The sequence below is a fragment of the Herpailurus yagouaroundi genome, unplaced genomic scaffold (genome assembly GCF_014898765.1).
Source record: "Herpailurus yagouaroundi ecotype Mexico unplaced genomic scaffold, PumYag 29, whole genome shotgun sequence".
NCBI lineage: Eukaryota > Metazoa > Chordata > Mammalia > Carnivora > Felidae > Herpailurus > Herpailurus yagouaroundi.
In genome coordinates, this window is record NW_024412377.1 from 63,887,075 (window position 1) to 63,908,535 (window position 21,461).

At 46.1% G+C, this 21,461-nt stretch overlaps 1 protein-coding gene across 1 annotated transcript in view; it reads left to right on the forward strand.

The window, feature by feature from the left end:
- The window catches only part of NSG2 (neuronal vesicle trafficking associated 2), a 56,686-nt gene that overhangs the window by 15,168 nt on the left and 20,057 nt on the right, over positions 1–21,461 (forward strand). The window contains exon 3 of the mRNA XM_040445443.1: positions 2,245–2,328. Coding sequence (XP_040301377.1) covers positions 2,245–2,328 — 84 coding nt within the window. The remainder of the gene's footprint in view (positions 1–2,244; positions 2,329–21,461) is intronic.

A 21,461-nucleotide genomic window follows, 5' to 3' on the forward strand; every position in this document is an offset into this window, starting at 1 on the left:
AGCAGTTGCTTCCTTAGTTACATTAGCTCCCGACTCTCATGTATCCATTGAAGTTCACATGAAAGCAAACAGCAAACTGTGTAGACCACGTGGTATTTCACACTTTTCTTTCTCTGGCCACATGGTTCACTTTGCAGAAGATGTCTTTCCTTGGCTTGCTCACCCAGTAAACTTCTGTTCATCTATCACCCCCTACCTTTTTTTTTTTTCTTTTCCAGACAAGGAGGTCAGGAGGAGCATGCTTGAACAGCATTCCTCTTGAGAAGTCCTTGCATTGCTCTTGATGGGTTGGGTAGGGAGGACCTACGGGCTGACAGGTACAGGACAGCTCAATTCCACATCTGCTCCAAACATCTAGGGAAGAAAATTTGTCAGCACTCAGAGGCAGTGTTCAAATAAACATTTGTTATTGAATGAATGGTCTGAGTGCTTATCCTCTACTAACTCATTTAAACCTTATAACAACCTAATGAGGTATTTATGGTCATTGCCCCATTTTATATATGAGAAAACAAAGATACAGAAGGCTTAGCGGAGCTAGTATTCAAAGGGTATTCATACCCTTACACCTCCCTACAATACCGACAGTACCAGTATCTACACCACAGGATAGAATTGAGATACAGACGTCAAATATTCAGTGCCTGCTCTCTGTTATTTAGTCAATTTGCAAAGAAGGAGACCTGCTTTTATTACCTGCGGGCAAAGAGGCATCTGCTTTCCTGTCCTTTGGAATAGGAGGCTGAAAGAAAATAAAAAATTAACAGAACGATCCACCCCATCTCCCCAGTAGCCCTCACCTTTATTTGGCTGCCCCACTTCCCTATCTGAAGGAGCCAGGGCTTGCTTCTGTTGTTTGGAGAGAGGTGAGATACAAGAGGAGAACTGACATCTGTCAATGGGTTCTCGATGATGGGGAGGGAGAGAGGGGCTAGACGGGCAGGGCCCCAAGCCTCCTTAACTAACATATTGAAGTTATCCACACGGGAGATGTTCAGTAAAGTAGTCCTTACCCCACCTTTTCCTTTTTGAGCTACATTTAGTCAATGGCATGCCTCACAGACTTAACATGCTTCACAGGAGAAATTTTTGCTCGAGTCAGTACAATTGACTGCTGTCTCCGGGAAAACGTGGTGGGAGTTTTCAGTGAAGATTCAGTTAATCTAAGCTCCGGCGAGAAGTAAGAGTGATCATGGTTAGAAGACAGCTTCCTTGTAGCTGTGTGACCTTGGGCAAGTGACTTAGTATCTCTGAGCTTCAGTTTCCTTGTCAGAAGAGTGGAAATAGTAGTGGTATGTAGATAAATGCATATGAAGTGCTCGTTCCAGTTCTGGCACATAATAAATAATTCCAAAAATATTACCCATTATCATCTCATTTAACCCTCAAAACAACCTTGTTCAATAGGGGTGACGATTATGGCTATTGCCCATGTTTTACAGGTGAGGCCCTGAGTCTCGGACAGCTTCGGTGTTCTTCCTGATGCTATGGCACTCAGCCATTGTTATTGATTATCTGTCAGGTTCTTTTTTCTTCCGCTTTGCCTACACAGTGGGACTCAGTTCCATAAATGCCTTGGCAGGTTGACAGCGTATCTTGATAAGATATTAACCACCTCTGCAAAATATTCAGACTTCAGAAAAATATGATCCAAGAGATTCAACGACCTTTATGTTTTTCTTGGTGCAAGCCCTTAAATCAAATTGCAGTGAAGTGTATGTAGAAAGGTTGAGCTTCAGGTTGTTCATCATAACTTATTTACATCACCCAAACTGTGGAAACCACCTAAATGTTCAACAACAGAGACCCATCGGACTAATTGTAGAGTACGCATCCGTGACATATTATGCTGCATCAAAAGGCAAAATACAATTGCGTATTTGTCTACGTTAAAAAATGTTAGTGTATTGTTGTATGATAAAAGTAGGTTATGATTCACAAAGCACGAACCTGTTACATAAAAATATATATGTTTGCATAATAGCACACATATACATCATAGACGCCTATAGACACGTATAAATACATCTGGAAAGGTATGACCAAAACTGTCACCTATGGTTGCCTCTGTTGCAATGGGGCAGTACGGATAATTTGAATTTTCTACGCTCTTGTGTGTTTGAGAGGGAAGTTCTTTATTTTCTGTTCTTTGTGCGATGTATAAAAATTCTAGTTACTGAGAAAAAGAAAAGCAGAGAAGTGTTTGAAGTCTCCACGTGTGCTAACACTGGCTGACCATTTCAGGTGATTGTGAAGACAAGAACGGAATATCAGCCTGAACAGAAGAACAAAGGAAAGTTCCGGGTGCCGAAAATCGCTGAATTTACGGTTAGTTTCTTGACGGGGTGACACAAACTGTAAAGGTAAGGCTGGCTTCCGCCAGCTCAAGTTTCTTCGTGCCAGTAGAGTAGCTGCTACTGAAGAGTGGGAAATGGCATAGGCTTTTTCTAGAGGATTTCTCGAGGCCACACTGTCCGGGGGCACAGAGTCTGATCAAATAACAAAAGCTCTGCCTCTTGAACACTACTTACGCTCTCTTCTGCACTGGAATGCTCAGATAATTTGATAATTGATACATGTGTCTCCTTTCCTCTTTCTCTGCCTGTCCCTGTCTCTCTGTCTTTCCATCACAATCCCCGGGAAATATGATGGAAATGTATTTTTACAAAACCCTCAAATTTCAGTCAGTGGATGGTTGCAACAAAATGCAAAAAAGACAAAAGGAAAGAAAAGCTGACTTCTTAGTGGAAAAAAACCAAATGGATGACTTTCTATTTCTTGGTCCTTCTCACTCGGGGGACTGATAAGTATATATCACTGTGATAAGTTGTGTGAAGGAGCCATGAAGCACGCCGTGCAAGGAGGACCTCAGGGAAATAACCTGGAGAAGTCACTTAGGTAGCTGGGACGAGCACAGCTTGTGCAAAGGCCCTGAGGCTGGTCCCAACTCTCGAATAGGAATAAGGGCGACGAGGCAAGACTGTCGGCAGTGGGTAGGGATCAGGCAGATATGAGACAGGAGAAGTGGGCAGAAGGCAGACAGTTCTAGGCCTTGTAGACTATATGCGGGAATTTGGGTTTTATGCTAGAAGCATAAAGGAAGCCTCTGAAGGACTTCAAGGAGGGGAGAGACATGATTTAAGTGGGTTTTAAATAAAGCACGCTGGCTTTTATGTGGCTGATGGACTGCAGCAGGCAAGAGGGAGCGTGGGGAGACTATGAGGCTACTGCAATCGTCCGAGTGGAAAGAGACGGTGGCTTGAACAAGGATAGCAAGCAGATAGAGAGACACGGGAAGACCTAAAAGATATCTAGGAAGCAAAATCAGCCATGATTTTACTAGAACCAGTGGTTCTGACAACGGATATGGGAGCAGTCTGACTGGGTAGGAGCCCTGTCTCCACCTTAGACCAGTCAAGGGGCCGCGCCCAGCCAGCAAACCTCATTTGTCGAATGGAGGTGATACTAGGGTTGCTGGGAGGGTGAAGTACAGAAGACATGCAGAGCCCTTGGATCTGTTCATGGTAAGTACCCAACAAACCGTAGCTATTTAGTGTCAACCGTGACTGGGGATTTTGAAAGTAAAAACAGCTCTTGGTTGGTTATCTGGGACTGGAGTGTGTATATGGTAAACAAGCCGTTCCCCATCTCCCTGCTAAATCTGTGTTAGCGCAGCTGGGTGTGTGAGCCCGGGAGGGAATGCGGTCCCTCTATATGCATCCCTCGGGAGGGTGAGAATTCCTTGGATGCTGACCACCTCCCCGACCTCTGAGGGCCGGGTTCTCTTACTTTGGGCTGTAGCTTTCCTGTCTGGCTCAGTGTGGGCCCGGTGTGAATATGGGCGTGGCCTGAACTGCAGACCTTAAAAGAATGAGCACTGAGCTTCCAGGGGAGGCCGGGGCCATCCTGGAGCATAAGGACGCACTGGGCCAGAGAATGAGCTGACCTGTGCACCGCCGCCGCGCCCCCCCCGCCCCCGGGGCCGCGGGAAATATGCCCGGATTCACAAACCACAATGTGCACTGCAGTGTTATTTATAAAATCAAAATATTTGAAGCAATGCTACATTGTCACCAACTTCCTCAGGATTCTGGAAACAAGCCCCGTGTCCCTATGATGGGCTATTTTGGCAGTTTCTCAAGGTTTCCTTTTTCTGAGAGAGTAGTTAGTTTACTCTGAATTACCCATGAGATATTTGCGTCTTCTTTTGACTTTCCCCTGCTTTCCAAATTTGATATGAGCATGCATTATTTCAGTAATCAGAAAAGAAGTAGAATTATTATTATTTATTTATTTATTTATTTATTTATTTATCTTTACCAAATAGAGTGTTACAAGCTTCTGGTGGAATTATTCTTTATTTGGCAGTCATTTTAAAATGATGGTGATGAAAACACACAATAATTTGGGCAAATACTTCAGAGAGAAAGTTCAGTGAAAAAAGCAGAGATTAAAATTGTGTGTTTTCCAGGATTGGAACTATGGAAAAAAAAAACACACACACACACAAGTAAACAGAGGGGGGAAAAACGTGGAAGGAAATATATCAACATATGCTGTCTGTGGCCGTGTTATCTGGGGTGGTGCTGGATGATTTTTTTTTTCCTCTTCTCTGAGCACTTTTGGTATGTTGCCATTTAATCCTATTTAACGTCCACAAGCCCCCGAGAGACTGATGTATCCCTCCGTGTCTCAAAGGGGAACCATGGCTCAGGACAGTGACCGTGACCTGCTCCTCTAGCCAGCAGGTAGCAGGGGCCAGGGCTCAGAGCTGGGCCAGACTGGCCTTTCTGTTCAGCCAGGTTGCCCACGGTGGTCACTTCCCGCTCAAACAGAAGTGGGTCAACTAAGAGAAAAGGAGGGGCTCAGTCAGGGTCTGGGCCTGCGGAAGCTCCCCATGCAGCTTGACTCGATTGGTCCTGGGAATCAGGAAGGAAGGTATTGGGTTTGGGGGCACCTGTCCTTCGTCAGCACTGACTGTCGGGTGTGGGCGGGAGCCCCGTTTGTTTACGTAAAGCAGTGAGCATTCACAAGCCTCTCTGCTTTCTCAAAGAGAGCTGCCCCTGGGTGGTGTGGAGGGTATATCTGTAGAAGTGAGGGGGCCTGTATCTCAGGGGCCTGGGAGGAGGCTTTGAAGGCAATTAGGAAGAGTCTAGGGTCTGAGCTGTTGGCTGCAGCAGGGCTCAGGGATCCGGTGGGCTGTTCTGAAGATGGGATTTATAGGACTTTTTCCTGGTAGAACAAAGGGCTATTGGGGACATTCCTTGGTGTCTCGTTTGGCTGGCTGGGCAGGGGCATGCTGTCCACTGGAGCAGGAGCTGGGAGATCTAGGCTGGGGGGATGCCTGGAGTGAGAGGTGCCTGGGGGAGATGGCCAAGGATGGTGGTCTGGTTGCCCTTGGATGTAAATGGCCTGGAACTCAGGATGGAGTTTTGTGCTGGAGAACCAGCACCGGAAGTCAGAGAGTTCCCAGCTAGTCTTAGAGAGTGTGGTGCTGGTAAACAGTGGCTGGGCTGCCTCCCCGCGGTCTTGCTCACCGGCAGGGGTGACTGTGGGGCTGGCCAGGAGACACCTGCCCCTGATTCCAGGACCTTCACAGGGGAGGAACAGCTCACTGCTTCACATTTCTTTTTTTTTTTTTTTTTAATTTTTTTTTTCAACCTTTATTTTATTTTTGGGACAGAGAGAGACAGAGCATGAACGGGGATGGGCAGAGAGAGAGAGGGAGACACAGAATCGGAAACAGGCTCCAGGCTCCGAGCCATCAGCCCAGAGCCTGACGCGGGGCTCGAACTCACAGACCGCGAGATCGTGACCTGGCTGAAGTCGGACGCTTAACTGACTGCGCCATCCAGGCGCCCCTGCTTCACATTTCAAAACTGACCTGGACAGAGCAGCTGGGGGCAACATGAGAGAATGAGAGGACAGGACCGGGCGGGGGAGATGAACCGAAAAAGACTGGCTGAAAGAATCACCTGGAATGTTTGTCTTTTCTAAAACCAAGAAGGCTCTTGTGAGGGGTCACAGACTTGAGAAACTGTTCATCAGGCTATTTGAGACAACAGGAGCATGCAGAGAGGAGCCCTTCCTTCTTTCTTAGTCCTGGGACCTAGGTGTTCTTCTAAAGCTGATTTTGCCATGAAAGGTGCTATGGAGGGTGCTGGCACCGTGCAAGGTGCTGGTGCTGGGGAGGATGTTGGTGTTGTGGAAAGTGCTGGTGCATCTGGCCATGCTGTCAGACCCGCTTGTCCCCCAGGCTGGTGTGAGAAGGAACTGAGTGTTGCATTTGGAGGCCAGCGTGTCAGGTGAATGAGAGGTGTTCTGGGTCTTTGGGGCTAGGATGACCTGGGCAACTGAGATCACGTCCCTGTCACCTCTTGGCTCCGTGACCTTGGGAAAGTCCCTTCACCTTTCTGAGCTCCTGATTCCTCAGTAATAAACCAGGCCACACAGTTGACATAACAAATAGTGTAAGTCCTTGGTACCCTCTAGATCTTAATGAATGATCATTTTATCTCCTTCCTGTTCAGATCCCCTTTCTTCCTCCTGGGTTCTTAGTTTCCTGCCTAATTAGCCAGCTTTTGTCTGCTGGCTGGAGGCAAATCTGGGCCTCCCCTTCCAGCTTTCCCCCTTGGGAAAGTGCAGGAATTGTTCAAGGAGAAGCCGGTTCAATGTCTGGATTCATGGGCAGCCTCTCTGGCTATCTACAGTGACCTCTGGAGCCACCTTTTTGCCTACTGAGGAGTGTAGGCAGATTTTTTGGTAGGCTGTTCCTCAATAGATCGGTGATAATAGGAATAATCCTACTATTTGTTAAAATATGCTTTTAATCCACTTTTCAGCCTCATAACAACCAAGAGGTACTCCTATTGTTATCCCCATTTTGCAGATGCGGAAGCTGATGGTCAGAGAAGTGAAGTGGCTCCAAAGGCCATTCAGCCCGGATGTGTTAGAACAAAATAAGAACCCAACCCTATCCCACTCCCTCTGCCACACCTTCGTGCCACCCTGGGATTGCCCTTGCCAATTCTGTGGCTGGCTTGCCTTCTTTCCTTCCTTGTTCTTCCTCCCCTCCCCCCCTTTTTTTTGTCTTTATCAGTATTTGCTCCGAGCTGGGGCCAAAGGCCCGTTGCCGGGAGACGAAGAGCGCATGAGACAGAATTCTCTCGCTCTGGAAGGAGCTCACAAATGTGGATTAGTCGAGAACATTCTGGCCACCTTCTCAGCTGTATTGTCCCTGTCAGATCAGCAACTCTGGGCTGCTTCCCCTGATCCTCTCAGCTGGGTTTGGTGCCTCCTCTTGGTTCTGCAAGTAACATGGGGGCCTTGAATGCCGCTGTAGGGTAATTGGCTTCTCTCGCATCCGCAGCCTGGCCCCCAGCCTCGGATCCCTGGAGGGCCTACCCACACGTCTCCAGTTCCCAGCACAGGGCCTGGCATAGACTGGGGGTCTGGTGTGTGGCAACTGGAATCCCAGTCTTTTGGAATTGTCTCAGTATTCGTGTCTGACCACATCCTGATTCAGGGTCCAGAAAGTCTGACTCTGGTGGCCATGGCCTAGGCAAGCGCGGATTGGGGGCCGTCCAAGTGCGTGGGGAAAGATCCTGGGGATGTCTGGAGGACACCCAGAGCACGATCAGTGGGAGAAGACGGAATGGGAGGAATGCATTAGTGCAAAGGGACCAGAACTCAACGTTCCTGTCAGACAAATGGACACATTAACAAGAAGTAGGGTGGGGGAGCACTGGGAGTGGGAGGGCTAGTAATTCTTAGAGAACAGGGGCCTGTGGGTTATTACTAAAAGCAAGCAACAACAAAGAAACAACACAAAATAAACAAAAACCCATCCACTGATCCACTCAATTCTTTTTTTTTTTTTTTAATTTTTTTTTTTCAACGTTTATTTATTTTTGGGACAGAGAGAGACAGAGCATGAACGGGGGAGGGGCAGAGAGAGAGGGAGACACAGAATCGGAAACAGGCTCCAGGCTCCGAGCCATCAGCCCAGAGCCCGACGCGGGGCTCGAACTCCCGGACTGCGAGATCGTGACCTGGCTGAAGTCGGACGCTCAACCGACTGCGCCACCCAGGCGCCCCTCCACTCAATTCTTTGACCCACTCAGTTCTCAAGGCTGCTTACAGTGGAAGGGAACTGAGCTACGAGTGAGTAGCTCCCCGGGGACGCTGCTAAGCCAATTTGCCTGCCAGGTTTTCCTTTCCTCCTTCTCCTTCTCTTCTGTGTGACCAAGGGATGGGGTCCCGGCCCTCTGTCTCAGGCCTCTGCTCCGCTCGTGCACCAACATAAGAAAGGACATAGTGCCGTGTCAGAACCAGCCTGCCAGGGTCGGTGGCCATGTCTAAAAGCTGGAAGAGGGGCGCCTGGGTGGCGCAGTCGTTTAAGCGTCCGACTTCAGCCAGGTCACGATCTCGCGGTCCGTGAGTTCGAGCCCCGCGTCGGGCTCTGGGCTGATGGCTCGGAGCCTGGAGCCTGTTTCCGATTCTGTGTCTCCCTCTCTCTCTGCCCCTCCCCCGTTCATGCTCTGTCTCTCTCTGTCCCAAAAATAAATTAAAAAATGTTGAAAAAAAAAAAATTAAAAGCTGGAAGAGTCCAGGCCTCTTTCCCTCCTGAAAGTCTCCAATAACTGTACTCTCTTCTCCGTTCACCCATCCTCTCAAGGCCCGGCCTCGTCCTGGGTGCCCCTGCCTCCTTTCTCAGGCGCCTGTCCTCACCGCCCCAGAGAAGGACTCTTCCGAAGGAGCCCATCCCTTGAGGGCTTTGCCACCTTAAAAACCCGTCTGCAGTTCCGCTGCTCGCCTGCCTCTCCCACAAGCTCCGACTGCCCAAAGCGCTCCCCCCACTGCCTGCCTTCCTGTCTGTTCGTGCTGTCCCTTCCAGCCAGAATGCCTTTGCTGCCTTCACCATTGCACACATTCCCTACTCATCCCTCAACACCCCACCCGAGTGGCCCCTGGCCCGTGTGGTTCTGCCAGCTTGCCCGCATGGTCTATCCTTCCTTTTGGGTTTCCTGCACCTGCTGTACGAGCCTCTGTTCTAGCACTGGTAACATGGTGTGGACGTCATCGAGTTACCTGCCGCGTCTTGCACTCACTGGGGGCCACAATGGTATCTTCTTCATCTTCGGACCCCAAGAGCCTAGCCAGTGTCTGGCCACCTTAGGAACCAAAAGATGGCTTCGATAACTGAGTGAACAGATGAATGAGTAGACCAAAAAAAAAATCCCCCTGGCTGACCGAGAAATTCTGCCTTTATTAATAACACCAGAGCTCTGCCTGCCTCATCTTCAATATCTTTATTTAAAATCAGGGCCTCATCTTTGCTTCTCAGCTCCTTGACAATGACACATTCTTATAAATGTCTCTTTTTGACGCCACATTCCGAGGGAGGTGAGACCCCATTTCTACCTTTGCCATTTGCTTCTGCCAATTTTTCATCAAAACCCCAGGGGCTGCTTTCCTCGGGAGGGATTCTAATCTTTGCTGACAGGGGCAAATGGAGATAAGATGCTTTACTTTATTATCTGTTGTCTTGGTTTTTATGGCTCTCCTATTTTTTTATTGTGAGGAATGTCATAGGTGAGTTATTAAAAACATTGCCTGCTGGGTTAAGAGCAGAGTCATTATCTGGCACGGGAAGAATCTGCATATGAGTACCCGGTGGAGAAAGGCCATGATAGTATTTGATGTTTATGCTTGCATTTTTGGCTAGGGTGTTACTGAAAATCAGAATAAAGATGCTGGCCTATGCTTTTGTCTGGGCACTTTCTCTGAGCCCGATGGAATTGTACTGTTAGGGTAGCTTTCAGAAATGCATGTTGTTGCTAATTGATCGTTGAAAACCAAATGTGGCTTTTCTGTTTTGTTTTGTTTTTAACAAAAACATCCATGGTGCTGTCTCAGAAGGAATGTGCTTAGGGTTTCAGGGAGGGCCGGGGCGACAGGGTTGGTGGGGGGCAACTCAGTGACCACTCCATAGTCAAATTACTGAAGCTGCTTTTAGTGCTGGCTTCTCATTCTCGTCGATGCAAACAAGCCTTGGTAAGTAAGTGCTACAAGAAAGCAAGTGACTGGGTGAGTACATCTGATGGCCAAGAAGACTGCTAGAGTGTTGTGAACATTCTTCTTTCCTATGGGACTCCTGCAGGGGGGGCTGGAGCTGGCTCACACCCTGTCCTGAGAGCCAGTTATGAAAAGTCTGCAAACCAGTTGTTAAACTGTTGGAAGCTCGTAACGAAAAATGGAAATGGGCAAACATGACGAATCACGCCCCGTCCCCAAGAGCGTGACGAAAGGCCACACGGAAGAAGGGGGAATACATGGGTTGGGGATTTGTGTGACTAAAGCAGGTCATTTCACCTTTCTGAACCTCTGTTTCCCTATCTGTAAAATGGACTAGTGATGTCCACAATCTAAGCCTGGTGTGAGGACGGAGTTAACGTAAACTAACACCGTACCATGGGCGCCCTTGTAGTTACGCAATAATATATTTCTGGGGAGTCGGTCACGTGACCCGATGGGATGCATCCACCTAGGCTGGGCCTCCAAGGCAAAGCCGTGCCTCGTTCCATCTCGGTTGGCCCTCCGTCTCAACTGACGTTGTCTTGGCACACGTGTCCCTCCTCACTCACCCTGTCTGTCTCCATCTCACCCCCTTCCACCCAGCATGGGCAAAATCGCATCAGATCATTACATCTTGCTTGAGGAATCTTCAGTGGCTCCCTACTTCCTACAGGCCAACAGCATGGCATTGCAGGCTTGTCCAGAGGTGGTCCTTGCTGCTAGTTCCTGTCCCTCTGCCACTGACCTCCTGCACGCCCAGGGCTTCAACTTTCACATGGTTCTGCAAGTCTGCCGTATGCCCGTTCTCACCTCCACGTCTTTGCCCGTGAACTTTTCCCTCGAGTCTACCCCACGTGCTCTGCCTTGTGACCCAGCTCAACTGTCACCTCCTCCAGAAACCAGTCCTCGATCCCCCACGTTAATTCTTCACCTGGGAGCCCCACGGTCCCGACATTTCCCTCGGCCCCTGTGCCCGTCTCTGCTTCGGCAGAGATCTCTTGCTACCTGGCTAGGTTGCTGAACGTGCCACCGAAGGCAGGACTTCATGATGTTTTCTCCAGTCCCACACTGGGGTCATAAGAGGAAGGTGTTCGTGGAAAGTAAAACAATATTTAAAAATTATTGTTTGTGGGGCGCCTGGGTGGCGCAGTCGGTTAAGCGTCCGACTTCAGCCAGGTCACGATCTCGCGGTCCGTGAGTTCGAGCCCCGCGTCGGGCTCTGGGCTGATGGCTCAGAGCCTGGAGCCTGTTTCCGATTCTGTGTCTCCCTCTCTCTCTGCCCCTCCCCCATTCATGCTCTGTCTTTCTCTGTCCCAAAAATAAATAAACGTTGAAAAAAAAAATTATTGTTTGTAATGAATTAATTAATAACAATAACTTCCATTTTATTGAGCTTCTGTATGTGTCAGGTAGTTTGCTAGTCACTTCCCATGCCATCTTCACGATAACTCATGAAGGAGAGATCAATTTTCAACGTACAGAGGAGAAAACTGAGGATCAGAGATGTTAGTTAAGATACTCAAGATCACACAGCCAATAAAGGGTAGAATCAGGCTTTTCTGACCCACTGTGATGTGTGTGTCTATGGATGTTTTCCTTCTTTCTTTCTTTTTTGTTTTCAGAGAGAGAGAGTCGGGGAGGGGCAGAGGGAGGGAGAGAGAGAGAGAGAGAGAGAGAGAGAATCTTAAGCAGGCTCCACGCCCAATGCAGAACCCAAGTCGGGGCTCAATCTCACGACCCTGAGATCATGACCTGAGCCAAAATCAAGAGTCAGACGCTTAACTGACTGAGCCACCCAGGCGCCCCTCTATGGGTGTTCTTGAGTGTATGTGTGAGTGTCTATATGTGGTCTTTTGTCTATACCCATCTTCCAAATTGGGAAAACCTACACATTTTGGGAATTGGCTAAATTAAACTAAACTGAGAAGTGTTGTTCTGTTAGAATGCTACATTTTGCTGCCTATCCTTGCTGTTTGCCAAGCATTCGTCTAATTTTGCTTTGGCTCTTCTTTCTTTTCTTTGAATACACTGTTTGGCCAAGCCCTGAAATGCATTGATCCAAGAAGGAAAAAGAGAAGCAGAGGTTCCCAGGGGAGAAATGCCATTTTCCTCACTGCTTGTCACGTGGCTTTGCCTCTCGGTCCCATCACATGGCGGGAGGGTTCGTCTCCTGGCTTTCTTGCTCTCTGGGCCTCCGTTGCCACAACGCGTGATTATATTAAATGTGATTTAAAAAAAATTGTGATGTTTAAGCTCCTGGAACTGTCAGAGGTAGACAGGTCCTAACAAAGTGACTGTATGTGCAGCTCATGTGTCACCACCATGTTCTATAATTATAAGAAAATTAGTTGTCATAGCAACTGCCACACAGGCCTAGCTTCCTCCTGGAGGTGCTGACAAGCCCCTCAGCTCCACGATCTGAGAAACTGGGAGGGAATTCAGTTCTCTGGGAACAGTCAACTCTTACTTGGGTGTTAATCGTGAGCTCATTCTAATTCTCCACAACTTGAACTCAGTCGCATTATGCAATCTGACGGGTGCTGGTTTGAACTTAGTTCTAGAACACTCATTGGCTGTTTGACCTTGGGCAAGTCACCTCACCTCCATGGGCCTCACTTTCCTCTTTTGCAAAATGGGGATACCCATGCCCACTTCCAAGGATTGTTGTAACGTTTACGTTTTTTTTTTTAATTTTTGTTTTTTTAGTGTTTATTTTGAGGGAGAGAGAGAGACAGGGCACCAGCAGGGGAGGGGCAGAAAGAGAGGAAGACACAGAATCTGAAACAGGCTCTGAGCTGTCAGCACAGCGCCCGATGCGGGGCTCGAACTCACAAACCGTGAGATCATGACCTGAGCGGAAGTCGGACGCTCAACCGACTGAGCCACCCAGGCGCCCCTGATTATGTTTGCGATGTGCCTGTCAGAGGCTCTGGCACACAGTAGCCCCTGGTATATATTAGATATCTTCCGCTTACCCTCTTCACTGTGAACAAGGGGAAAACAAACAAACAAAAAATGCCGAATTAGAGAGAGTGGATGTTTTACTAATAACATAATTATAATAGGGGCACCTGGGTGGCTCAGTCGGTTGAATGTCTGACTCTTGACTTTGATTCAGGTCGTGATTTCACAGTTCGTGAGTTCGAGCCCCAGGTTGGGTTCTGTACCGACAGCACCAAGACTGCTTGGGATTCTCTCTCTCTTCCCCTCCCCTAGTTGCATTCTCTCGCTCTCTCTTTCCATAAGTAAATAAACAAACTTAAAATTTTTTTAGATAACAACAACAACAACAATAATAATAATTTTGGTCGTATTTGTGGCTAGAAAACCAAATCAGTAAATAGAAATTCTAGGATGAATCATGTATATCAGTGAAAGAAAGAGAGAAGGCAGAGAGAGGAGAGAGAGAAACTATAAATGAATACACACGTAGATGAAGCTGACTTGAATGAAAATTCTGCCGATTTGTTTTTAACTGCATTTCTTTGAAGCTAAGAAAAAGATCTCTAGTGTCCAAAAAAAATCTCTAACCTGGGTGAGGATGCCTGACTTCTAGGCTCAGTCTCTGGACCTCAGTTTTCCCATCTGTAAAATGAGGAAGTTGGGTAGGATTGTCTCCAAGGGCTCTTCTGTCTTTGATGTTCTTACAGTGGTTCTCGACCAGGGGTGATTTTGCATCCGGGGGACACTTGGCAATGCGAGACATTTATGGCTGTCTCGGCTGTGGCCTGTGCGTGTGTTTGTGTGTGCACCCGTGTGTGTATACTATTGGCATTTAGTAGGTAGAGGCCAGGGATGCTGCTAAACAGCCTGTATCGTACTGGATGACCCCTACAAAGTATTATCCTGCACCAAATGTCATGGGTGCCAAGGAGAAGAAGCATTGGTCTAGGATTTGCCACCATGTTTATTGGTCGAAAAACAGGAATCATACCACTCTTGCCCCACTGAGATGTGTCAGATTTGTTGAGTTATTCAGTTTCTTATCCTAGCCATCTCCTGGAGATTTGAAGCCCTGGAAAAATTAGTTAAGGTAAAGACAAAAGACTTCTCAAGGTCCTAGGGGTTCAATAAAAATGAGATGGCCTTGGGAGCTGGGAAAAATACTGCCCTTTGAATTTTCTTTTCCCTTGGTACTGCCTAACTTTAAACAGACCAAATGTGATTGTTTCATGAGCGGAATGCAATTTTAGACCCATAAATAGCTTTCTTATTATTTCTCTATAGAGGCTAAAAATAAGTCTCGTATATATTTCAACTGCACCCTCACTTCCAGCTTCAACCTTTGATTTTGACTTTCCATGTCACAGCCGATGTGTGTCTCTTCTCAAAATCATTGTGATCACTTTTTACTCTCGCTTGAAATCATTTTGGGGCTTTCCCTGGCCTTCACAGTGATATCTGAACTGCTTAGTTCTTTGCACGCGGTCCTCATGACCTGTCTTTTGCTCATCTCTTCAATCTCCCCTCCTTCCTGCCTTCAAGTTCCTCCCGCCAACCTATATTACTCACAGGATCCTCGGCACACTCTGGCCTATCTCCTCCACTCCTCGGCTTAGCTGTTTCCTGCACCCTGAATACTTTTCTCTCCCCCAGGGTCTAGTGCCCACCTATTTATCTCATTGACCTGGCTCAAACATCACCTCCTGGATGAAGACCATCCTAGTAGCTTGTCCTCCCTTCCCCTCTGTCAGATGTGGAACTGTTTCCTCTGGGATTTTCCTCACTGGAGAGAGCTGGTCAACTTCACCTCCTTTGTGCAGCTATTTTCTTAACTATAATTTTCCAATGCCCTGTGAAAGCCTGGGCTCTTGAAGACAGATGTCACCCCTGCCTGAGTTCTACATCCCCTGTGGCCTTGAAAACAATAGGTGGTCCATAACTTTTCTCTTTAAATAAGAGTAACACATCTACATGTGCAAAGTTCCTACAGTATAAGAAGCATAAACTGAAAAATGTCTCCTTTTCTCTCCCTTCCTAATCCTTCCCACCTCAACTAGCCATTGTCTATGTCTATGCTGTCCCAATTGGAAGCCTCTAGCCAGGTGTGGCTATACTCACTGAAATTAATCAAAATGAAATAAAATTCGAAATTTGATTCCTCAGTCACACAAGCTACATTTCAAGTGTTTAATAGCCACAGGAGTCTAGTGGCTACCATATTGGATGGCTCAAATTTATCGGACATTTCCATCATTGCAGAAAGCTCTATTGGATGGTCCAGGAATGGTTTATGTTCCCATCTAGAGACATTTCTACCTGTCAGCATATATAGATTTACATATGCATATATACATTTGATATCCTTTTTGTTTTCTCAAATGGGACCATTTTATATATATTCTCCGGCACCTTGCTTGATTTCTCTTAATAATATGTCTCAGAGATCTTTCCACATCAGCACATTGAGATCCTTTTTTGTTCTTGTTAATGACTGTCGACTGAGGGTTTTCATAATCTTTCAAAATCAGTGCCCTATTGTTGTTCTAGCTTTCAGTCTTTTGTCGTGAGAAACTCTGCTGCAGTGAACCTCCTAGTGTGAGTATCCACATACACACACACACACACACACACACACACACACATCTTTCATATATTTTTCAAGTATATTTGTAGAATATGAGAATCTTTATCTGACAAGCTTTGCCAAAGAGTCTTTGGGTCTTCAATTTTAATAGGTTTGGCCAAGGTATCTACTAAAATGTTTCCACCAGTGTGTTCTTCCTTCATCATGCCTGAAAGTGTGTTCTTCCCCACATTGCTAATTTTAACAATCTTTAAAAGCTTTACCAATCTGATACATAGTAAATGGCACCTCACCTTTGTTTAGGTTTGTGTATCTTTCATTATCAGTGGGAGGGAGCCCCTTTCTGTTTACTAATTGACTGTTTGACCTTTGTTTCCTTCCTGGAAAACATCCTATTTCGTTGGACCACTTGCTGTTCCTTCCTACTGATGGGCGTGGCCTCTTCCCAAAGCTGAGAACTTAGTCATTCTCACTTATGTGGTACTTTCTCAGTTGACCTTTGCCTTTTGGTTTTGTGTATGGTGTAACTTATTTATTAAGCCTGCAGGATTTCCTACTTTTGCTTTAACTTAAATTAATCACCAACTCCGGAAGGCATAAGGGAAAATACTGATACATTTGGTTCTATAAAAATCAAGGCCTTCTCCCACCCTGAACTCATGTTTTCTTCTGATACTTTTATGATTTTATTTTCTATGTTAAAATCTTGATCCATCTGGAATTTGCAATGAGTAAGGTAGGAATCCAGCTTTCTCTCTTTGTGAATGGCAGTTTGCCACTTGTTCCACATTCATTAGTTAACCTTTCCTCTCCCGGACTTGTCATGCCACTGTTTTTAGATACTGCATTCCCGTATATATTTGAATTTACTGCTGGGCTCTCTCTTCTTTCATTGATCTTATAATTGTTTGCTATTGAAAATTGAGACCATACCAAGTTGTCTCCATTACATAATTTTATGACACATCTTACAATCTGTGTAAACTGTGCTTCCCTCATTCCTTTGATTTTTCAGAGACACCTTACCCCCTTCTAGTGTGTTTCCTTTTCCAGATAAATACTAATATAATTTTTAGGTTCCAAAAAAACTCATGCTACTTTTTCATATTAGTTACAAGAATTAATAGATTCATTTGAGGAGAAGCTACATCTGTAAAGTATTGGGTCTATGTAGCTACACATTTAACCTTGCATCTGTCAAAGTCTTTTTTAGAGGTTCTAGCTGAACTGTAAAATCATCTTTACAGTTCTGATTAAGTTTATTCCAAAGTATTTTATCTATTTTTTTGTTGATATTGTAAAAGGGACCTTTCCTTCCATTATATTTGCTAACTGGTTGTTATTTACACTTAATAAAAATCCTTTTGAATTTTGTACATTTCTTTGCCCACCGGGTAGTTGTTACTAACTTCTCCTGTTTTTAATACTTTGTTTAAAAATGTAACCCTTTGTGTTCTCTACATATGTAATTGTGCCATCTGCCACTAATGCTAATATTGCTCTCCTATCTGATATTTAGTCTCCTTGTGCTCTTTCCCCGGTAGTTTGTTTTTAGACTCCTCATGTCATTTTCTTGTCTAATTGCATTGGCCAGTAACTTCAGGTCTGCTATTCCTAACATTTCGCCATTTATACTTTCATGGATTTTTTTTCTCCCCAAATGCCTTTTCTGCATGTATGGTTTGTCTTCTTTGGCTTGGCATTATGGTAAATTATGCAAACAGATTTTTAAATACTAAGCCATTCTCACATGTCCACATTTGGTCACGGTATACTACTGAATTCTGTCTGATAATATATTATTTGGAAATTTGGCTTTAATAATGTTGTGAGGTTACGTTGAGTGATTTTGTGTGTGTGCTGTCTTTGTCAGGTATGGTATTATTATTATGTTGTCTTTGTAAAGAGAATGAACATGGCTTTTTCTTTCTCAGTGCTCTAGAAAATTTGAAAGAACAGAGAAATCATCTGTTTCTTTGAACTTTTTCAAAAAAGAATTAAAACATAAAGTCATCTGGCTTAGTATTATTAGGAGGGTGTAGGTAGTTTTCAGTAAATATGTGAAAAATTAATAAACAAAATTTATTTGTACCCAGCTACCTCTCTAAAGCTTTTTTTTTTCAATATATGAAATTTATTGTCAGATTGGTTTCCATACAACACCCAGTGCTCATCCCAAAAGGTGCCCTCCTCAATACCCATCACCCACCCTCCCCTCCCTCCCACCCCCCATCAACCCTCAGTTTGTTCTCAGTTTTTAAGAGTCTCTTATACTTTGGCTCTCTCCCACTCTAACCTCTTTTTTTTTTTTTCTACCCCTCCCCCATGGGTTTCTGTTAAGTGTCTCAGGATCCACATAAGAGTGAAACCATATGGTACCTGTCTTTCTCTGTATGGCTTATTTCACTTAGCATAACACTCTCCAGTTCCATTCACGTTGCTACAAAGGGCCATATTCTTTCTCATTGCCATGTAGTACTCCATTGTGTATATAAACCACAATTTCTTTATCCATTCATCAGTTGATGGACATTTAGGCTCTTTCCATAATTTGGCTATTGTTGAAAGTGCTGCTATAAACATTGGGGTACAAGTGCCCCTATGCATCAGTACTCCTGTATCCCTTGGGTAAATTCCTAGCAGTGCTATTGCTGGGTCATAGGGTAGGTCTATTTTTAATTTTTTGAGGAACCTCCACACTGTTTTCCAGAGTGGCTGCACCAATTTGCATTCCCACCAACAGTGCAAGAAGGTTCCCCTTTCTCCACATCCTCTCCAGCATCTATAGTCTCCTGATTTGTTCATTTTGGCCACTCTGACTGGCGTGAGGTGATATCTGAGTGTGGTTTTGTTTTGTATTTCCCCGATGCCTCTCTAAAGCTTTGAAAGCTTTTTTTTTTTTTTTTTGAAATGCACCCATTGTCATTCTCTTAATTGTAACCCCCTTCAGCAATTTTTTTCTAAGTGGCCCCATTCAGTCAATAAGTATTTACCAAATAGCCACCGTGACCCAAGCCTTGGGGTAGGCGGTACGGGTGATTCATGGAAGTACCAGACCTGGCCCACAATCTAATGTTCCGGAGATGATGGCATACAGCTAAAACCTCCATGTGTGTATATTTATTTGATTTTAAAGCAACATCACTTATCATTGAATATTAATAGAGCTCGGGGCTCTGTATTTACAGTTTACCCTTTAGGCACACATGAATTATTTTTGGCTCTAGATTACAGCATCTCAGTCTGAAGAGACAGCAAATTGTCTCTCCTTTCATGTTGGAACCTGCTGTCATCTCTGACGCTGGTCTGCAGAGTAGGGCCACACTTATTTTCAGCCGTGGAGCTCCCAGTGTGATTCACCTCTCTTTACTTCCCTGAGCTAGGTTTTTTTGTTTTTTTTTAATCTGTAAAATGGAGACACCAATCTTGTTTAGTAATACTTAGATGAGAAAACATTTGTAAAGCATCAAAATGCAGTGGGCACCCAGCAGACCTAGGTTTATTTCCCCAGATACCTAGCTCCGTGCTAGGCCCTGAAGAAGCCACTCGTGGAATATGTGTTCAGGGCTGGACTATTTTTAGAGCCCTTGACTGGTCTTCCCACCTCCCAATTTTACCCCCTCCAATCGAATCTCCATCCAAACTGCCAGAGCAATATTTAATGTTCAAATGGAAGCATGTCAGCGGACACCAGATATTACACACATGTTAGCTCTCCTGTCTTCCCAATAAACTCTCGTCTGACCCCATACTCCTTCTTGAGCTTGCCTCTGTTTACCCATCAAGCTTCCTCTTTCACCGTCTGGTAACATCCACATCCCCACGCCTTTACACACGCTGTTCTCTCTGCCCACGTCACTCTTCCTGCTCTTCTTCCAGGCTGGCTTCCTTGCGTGGTGCTGTCTTCCTCACAGCTTTCCTTCTAAAGGGCTCTTTTGACGGTAGAGATCACGTAGCTGTCCCCGTCCCTGCGTCCCATGTGCCCGGCCCTGGATCTGCCGTGGACGAGGTGTCCCGCCCATATCTGTTGTCAGGTGCATGATTAGTCTTTAGGTTACATGGTAACATATGAATGAGATTTTTCTCCGTTTCAGCTCTCAGAGGAGCCCTGGGGAAATAGTTCTTTTAAAACCCGAAAAATGAGGCCAGGAAAATCAATTGCGTTTCTCGGCTGCAGGAGATGTCGGAAAAGCGTGACTTTCCCGAGCCTCCCAGGGCGCGGCACCATAATGGGGAGTTGGAGGCACCTTTCGTTCAACGTGGATCTCAAGCAGGGCCCAGGCTGGAACTCACCAAACCATTCAGCCACCCACTGCTCGTGAAATTCAGGAGCAGGCGTGTTTGAAAAGCCCCGAGACGCCTTGCACAGCCCCTTTCTTCTTTTTAAGTAATAATGAGCTGGCTGGGCAGCCTTGCCGATGATTTTACAGTTAAACACCCACACTCCAAGATGCCTCCTTCAATAAGTGGATGGGGAAAAAGGCCAGAGAAAATATAGGAGGGCGAATGTTGATGGAGCGTCTTCTGGGCTCCAGGCACTGGGCTTGCTGTCTTTATCGTCGCCTGGACCTTCATAACTGCCCCGGTAGGGGGACAGTACTGTAAGCACTGCCTTTGTACAGAGGAAAACACAGAGGGTGAGACAGAGCTGATTTGCCCAAGGCCACACAAGTCAGATGAAAACCATTTGTGCATCTTCCGAGCGGTTTGTTTTTATCTTCTGGACTCTAAGAGATCTCCTTCTTTCTTTGGTCAGGCTGCTATAAACCCTGAGTCGATTTTTGCCCCTCTGCTCCAAGTATGGGCACTGTGATAACACCTGCCTCCCATTTATCCCATCTTTGTTCCTTCCACTTACTTCCTTACTATTTTCCTCATCTGTGAAATGTGGGTAATCCTAACAATACCTGTCACAAAGGATTGTTATGAAGACACAGTGGAGAAGCCCTGTAAGGGACTCAGGGCAGAACTTGGCACACTGTGAGCCCTCAGTGAATGTTAGTGATTACTAGATCACGTAGCATGTAGGTTGCTTTCGATCACTTCTGGGAAAAGATGGGCGGGGGAGGGGTGCCATAAAAATAAGACGAATGAAACTAGTTAGGTGGCATTTACTTACTCCATACGGATTTATTGAACACCTACTGCAGCCAAGCGCTGGCCAGATACAGGGGCTGCCAAGATGAATCCTCAAGGCTGGGGACTCTCAAGGAGAAGACGGCACAGGCGAATGTCGCACTGACTATCTCAGCCACGGAGCCTGTTGTTAACAACGTTCTACTCTCTGCATCTTTTGCCCTGCTTGATTTCCACGTCTGGGAAGCAGCCCTGACCTGAACCTCACTCCCAACCCTTTGGTTTTCTGCAATCCTGCAAAGAGCGGCGGATAGGAAAGGACATGACCCTTCAGTCTGGGTCACAAGGCCCAACTCATCCTACCGGGAGGGACTGCCGAGAGGGGAAAGCCTGAGGTCACAGCCGAATGAGCACACAAACAGGAGCCCAGACTGCAATCCCTGCAGGGAACTCGGCAGGGGGAAGGTAATTTCATTAGGTTCCAAGCCCTTGCTTTAGTGTGCTGCTGGGGAGAGGTCTCTCTGCGGCCTTGCAGGCTGGCTGTGTGCACTACTTTGTGTGTCTGCTGGGTGATGGGCTCGTGTTTGTAGAGTCAGAACAATTTATGAGGGACATGCACTTCCATTATTGGGAGCCAGGGAGAACGGGCGAAGTGCAAGGGCGCGATCCCTGCCCCAAAAACACCGTGCAAAAGTTAATTAAGGCTCTGACTCACCAGACCATTTCTGATGAAATTAAGAGGTACAGCTAAGCGTCGACCATTTCAGTGACAGGAAGTGAA